The sequence below is a fragment of the Monomorium pharaonis genome, chromosome 7 (genome assembly GCF_013373865.1).
Source record: "Monomorium pharaonis isolate MP-MQ-018 chromosome 7, ASM1337386v2, whole genome shotgun sequence".
NCBI classification, from domain to species: Eukaryota; Metazoa; Arthropoda; class Insecta; order Hymenoptera; family Formicidae; genus Monomorium; species Monomorium pharaonis.
This window is the reverse complement of record NC_050473.1, coordinates 15442208-15448207: the sequence shown is the minus strand read 5'-3', so window position 1 is coordinate 15448207 and position 6000 is coordinate 15442208. Positions and strand designations below refer to the sequence as shown.

Below are 6000 nucleotides of genomic sequence, written 5' to 3'. Positions count from 1 at the left end.
TAATTCACGACCCTGATCACGTAATTTTTATCTACAAGATTGGCAACACTGCGGTCAACCGCCGCCATCGCCATGTTCGTTCTCGCCCTACCGCCGACCAGACGGAGTTCGTAACTTGGAGTTCAGAATTCGCGTTGTGCGCAGATATCATATTATCGAGAGCGTCGGTACGCTAGCAGACGACACGCGACGTCGCGGGAATATCGTACGTAGATTGTTTTCGTTTGTAAAGCACGATGTTATGTGCTTGTCTTCGCGTCGGGTCCGAGCAAAGTTTTCCCGCGTATTCACGCCAAGTGACTCCAAGTAATCCGTTCGGTAGAATATCGCGAGTGCCAAGTGAAACATTGCTAGTCTTGTGATCATACGAGAAGATTCTCAGAGCGAATTGCATCGTCTCGATGTTCGTTATGTCTCGGCATGTGCATTCTTTGAAACGGTCGCTTTTCGAGTTGTGTTTCACGACATTACGTGACGTCACTCGCCACACCATTTTTCCCGCCGTCATCTTCGCTCCTATTGGTCAAACGTTCCGTTTTTCTCAGAAATATTACACTTTCGTGCGTTCCCGCGAATTGTGCTGTTATGGTATCGAGAGTGCCGATGCAATAACGGACGATACATGAATTAACTTGTCGTGGAATTGATTGTGTTTGTTTAGGAAGTGCAGCATCATGTGCTCGTCGCATTATTTTCGTGTCATAAACTTTTCGTGTACGCATACTCGCTCCAAAAGGACAAGCTGAAGTTTCACTCGCGTCGTGTGCGATTTATCCTCGGAATGCCGAGTAATTTTTATCAACGTATTTTCGCGAGTGAATCTGGTGTAAACGTTATGAAAAAGAAAACAGTCGCATCATCGTTTCGCGTGGGAATCGCATTTCTTCCCGTTGCCCTTCCGTTTGAAAATGATAATGGACTGATCGTCGGGAGTGTCGTACAAAATATCACGATTTTGCATTCCGATTGTTACAAGAAATCTTGTGCGAATGTCACAAAGGAGCAACGATAAGGCAAAATTCAAAGGGACGAGGAGGAAAAGACCCAGGAAAGAGCATCAGGCATCGGCGGAACAACCCATGAGTAAGTCATTTTATTGATTTAGAAAATTAAAAAAATTTTTTTATGTAGTTATTAAATTTTCTTTTTGAATTTAAATCTAAACATTTTTGTAGATGTAGTTTAATTTTTAAGTATATTTAATGAATAAAAATTGAACATGTACACGTACATGTAATAAGCAATACAATAAGGCTCTAAACACAATGCCAGGCAACAGGCAATAGGATATAGGAATAGAAATAATGAAAGAGCGAAAGAGAGAAAGGATCTTCTCTCTTTTTCTCTTTCTTTGTTTCCTGTTTCTATTACCTGTTGCCTGGTATTGTGTGATGGCCTTAAATACAATAAGTATATTTAATGCATAAATGAAAATTGAATACGTACGTATAGATATCGTTTGAAATATTGATTGAGAATTTTTTTAACTTGTACATTTTCATATGTTACAGATTCATGCAGTTTCAACTCCGCTGTTGCGCATCAGTGTTGGTAAGTCAAACTATTTTTATCTTAAATTAAGACAAATTTATACATGAAAACAATATCATGTATATCAGAGAAAAGTCTGAGAGTAATTCATATTGTCTACATAAAAAAGATTCGTATAAACTTAACATAAATAATATGTCAATAATCTACATGGATGTAATCTTGAAACTAGCAATAATAGTAAATTAATTAATGTATATAAAGTTCCAAAAAATGTTGATCTTATTTTATATAGAAAGATACATGTAATGTCAAAATATTTAATAATTTATTAACAATTGTAACTTTTTTTGTACATTGTGAAGTATCTTACTCGAACAAAAGATTTTTGAAAGTTAGTTTTCTGTATTGATTTTTGCAAAAGATGTTGATCTCATTTTATATGGAAAGGTACACATATAATGTCAAAGTATTTAATAATTTATTAACAATTATAATTTTGTTTTTCAAACTATGTCGTCAATCTTTAATGCTAATTAAAGAAAAAAAAACAAGAAGAAGAGTCAGAGCTGACAACATTTCGTTACATTTCAGTGTCAATATCATATTACTTTAAAGAAGATTTATGTACGTTGTGTATATTGTATTTCTTTTTTCCTTCTTTTATGTGTATAATATTTTTAAAGAAGAAAGAAAATTAGATAATAAATTAATGTATGTAAGTATACTTTCTCTCTCTCTCTCTCTCTCTCTCTCTCTCTTTCTCTCTCTCTCTCTCTCTCTCTCTCTCTATTTTGTTTTCCTTTCTTTTTGTATATAATTATTTATTTATATAATTATTATTGCAATTGTTATTTTTTAAAAGTAAAAAACTAAATAGCGCGCGCGTAGCGCGCGCCTGTGTCTAGTAATGTAAAAAACAGTTTTTACCGACTGATTTTTTTAATTAAAATAATCTAGTAAATAGAAAAATAACGTCAAATATATAAAATTCTAAGATTATTTTACATGGTAATAAACTAAATTGTTGAAAAGTTTATACAAATTTACATTTTATTATTAAATATCATCTGATATAATCTACAGTGTTTAGATGAAATATATTTTTTAAATATATACGCAATACATATTGAAGCAACGTCAAACCTGATAATTTTATATTTGATGTTGCAAAGTTTATCTTATTGTTGAGTGTTACAGAATGATTAACCGACCGTGTTGTATTTTCGATTTTACCGGCAAGTAAATTTTATCAAGTCCTATCGTACTTTTGCATGTTACGAAAAGATGGCACTGTTAAAATGTACCGGACGTTCGATTTCTCATTAATGACACATGTACGTTTAACATCGTGGTTTTAATCATTTTATTTATTTTTTTCAATAATATTAATGATTATGAATTTTAACTAAATATTTTTAGCACATACTTTTTGAGTACATGAGGAATAATATTTAACTCGTACTCGATTGATAATCTTGATTAATTCTAAAATATCTTTGAAAACAGATTTTATAGAATATTTAAAATTAATTAAAACTAATATTCAAATAAAACAACATATTTACAACGTATACGTCGTATATACAATATATATATTTATACACACAATATTTAGATTGAAATTTCTAGTCTATACAGAAATGTGCTAGAATTATTCTTTTTTAGCAATCAGGTTACAGATTCTATTTTAGACAACAGACATAAAATTGTAGGTTCTATTTTGTTTACTTACCTCAATTACAGATATATATCTAAAAATCTTCTATTTCAACTAATTGTTAATTTGTACTAAATAGTTGTTTTAACGTTAATGAAATTTTCTTTTGATTGCAAAAAAAGTCGATCGAATGAGGGTTAACATCATAAAACACAAGCATCTTTAACAAGTATACGTTTATTGCTGTAATGCCATGCGTTTACAGTTACTTCCATAGGTCTCACGATACCAGGCCTCCTTTTCTCTCTTCGGGAGCAACGCAATGGCGTTCTTTCTCGCATACAAAACAGTTGATCAGAAAACCGAATCCCCATTCACAATTATTGGGGGAGGGGAGGTCGCACCCCTTCCTGCATTTTCCGCTCACCCCATCTCACGTTGTCGCTAGGCCTACCCCCAACCCTTACTTTCTTTCTCTCTTTCTTTCTATACTTCTTTTTCGATATTCTCCTTCAACTTCACAGTTTCCCTCAGTCCCCGTGCCTTCGCTCTTCATTCTCCCACCTACTCTCCACCGCCTTCCTTTTGTTTCTCCCTCTTCTCTCTTTTCATCTCTTTTTTCTGTCCTTTTCTCTTTTGCTAAATCCTCTCTCTCTTTCCTCTTTCTCTCTCTCTCTCTCTCTCTCTCTCTCTGTCTGTCTGTCTGTCTGTCTGTCTCTCTCTCTCTCTCTCTTTCCACCGTCATCGTTCTTAACCTGCTCTACGCCCCCCTCCGTTTCTCTCTTTCTCTCATCCTCTCACCTTGTGATCCTGTCACCCTCCCAGGTTCCCCCGCTTGTCTTCTTGCTTATCCCTCTTTGCCGCTCTTTCCTCTCACCCATCTCTTCTCTTTTACTCACGCTCTCTCTCTCTCTCTCTCTCTCTCTCTCTCTCTCTCTCTCTCTCTCTCTCTCTCTCTCTCTCTCTCTCTCTCTCTCTCTCTCACGCTTCTTCACTTCAATATTCACCATCCTTGTTCTCAATTACGCAGGTTCATCACTTTTCCGTAACCCAAGTATTGTTTTACTTTAAATTTGACATTTTGACGCATTCTGTTATAATTAATGAAGGATTTCCAAACTCTCTATTGAAAAGTTCGGGGATTCGAATAAATCGATAATCGATTTAATCAACTTACCGCTTTGACGTACTATATCACGAAATACCGTTATACACCGTTAGATGCAAAATGAATTACACACACACACACACACACACAAATATATATACAAGAATTTATCATAAAGATGAAATATTAAAGAAAAATACAATATATTTAAAAAAAAGAATAAATTTAAAATATCTAACTATTCTTGAAAAACTACTGTTCGAGTTAAGCAAGTGTTGTTGATATTGGCCATAGAAATTTAATTATTACAATATAATAGAAATTTATTATTAGAAATTTAATCATATTTATCACTGTGTGAGAAAACTGTAATATGTGGAGGGAAAGTCAGCGCCATTTTGCGACACACGCGCGCTTGAAGATGAAATATAATCTTTAGAGTATGAGATTTGTTATTTTAACTGTAAAAATGTTCAAGTCATTAAAAATCCCGAGTACAGATATGCGTACATTTTGTACGAGAGCAACATACAGTATTGAAATATTTTACTAAATTTTACAGTAATTTGAAAACCAGAATAATCAATATTATTCTGCGGCATACATTCAGTGTACCGAATGCGACACTTGTTCTAACTCCTACGAGCTACGGGATATTATATATGACTTTCACACAAGGTAAAACTGGGATAATACATTCTAAGTGTAACAGTACTGGTTCCTGCAAGATTATGATGATAAGCTACGTATCGAAAAGATAGGATCGGTTTCATCCCGTTGCCGTGCAACAGCTCTCTTTCGAGTTCTCTTATTAACCCTTCTATTCCCTTCTATCTTAACCATGTCATTACCCTTTTAACCCTTTCAATTTGCGTTTTATTTGTACTTTACGTTTCGAGCTACGCCAAGTGTATATATTTTAAGATACAAGATCGCAAAAGTCGCTTGCAGTGCTTACGAAATTGAATAAAAATTATATTTTTTACTATGCGCATATGTCAACGATATCGTATACTGAAGCAACTTTGACTGTAGTGACATTCTTTAAAGAAGTACACGGAAGAAACGGTTTTGCTGAATCATCTAAAAGTTTAGCTATGTGTACAGATACAGATTTGAAAATAATCTTGTTGATCAAAATAATTATACACTGAAAAAAAAATGTTGTTAATTTGACTAAATTTTTTAACTTAATTAAATTTCTTTAGTCCAAGTATTTATCCATTTAACTTAAATACATAAAGTACTTGAATTTTAATTTAATTATTTATATATTTGACCAAAATACATAAATAGTTGAATTGAAGAAATTTAATCAAGTTGAAAAATTTAATCAAATTAACAACTTTTTCTCAGTGTGTATAGGACGCTCTCAAGCAATGCTGCAAAAAAGCTTAAACATTCTAGCAACTAGCTTGAGCTCCTGCATAAATTATTTTGATGGTCTAACAAATTTATTTTTAGATCTGTTTTTAACTAAATTTTTAGCTACTTTTATATACTTTATTAGAAAATTGTTTTTTCCGTGTGCGCGAATATTTACCATTGATCGACTAATATATATCGAAGATAGAAAATATTCTTTCAAAAATACCGCGGTGAATTACCATTTGCCGCATTATCGGATTGTTTAAAATTGCTAAAATTGCCTTTAATCTATTTTCGTATTGTTCCGATTGAGCAGTTATGTATTCCGGGCTTGTTTTTCGAAAAACGAAACTCTCTCGGTACTTCAGCGGAC

General features: G+C 33.3%; 1 protein-coding gene across 1 annotated transcript in view; it reads left to right on the top strand.

Annotated features, from left to right (window-relative positions):
* The first annotated feature begins 1500 nt into the window (after window positions 1-1500).
* LOC105833291 (basic-leucine zipper transcription factor A) overlaps window positions 1501-6000 on the top strand; it is a 93403-nt gene continuing 88903 nt past the window's right edge. Inside the window, exon 1 of the mRNA XM_036290301.1 lies at window positions 1501-1551. Coding sequence (XP_036146194.1) covers window positions 1516-1551 — 36 coding nt within the window. The 5' untranslated portion in view covers window positions 1501-1515. The remainder of the gene's footprint in view (window positions 1552-6000) is intronic.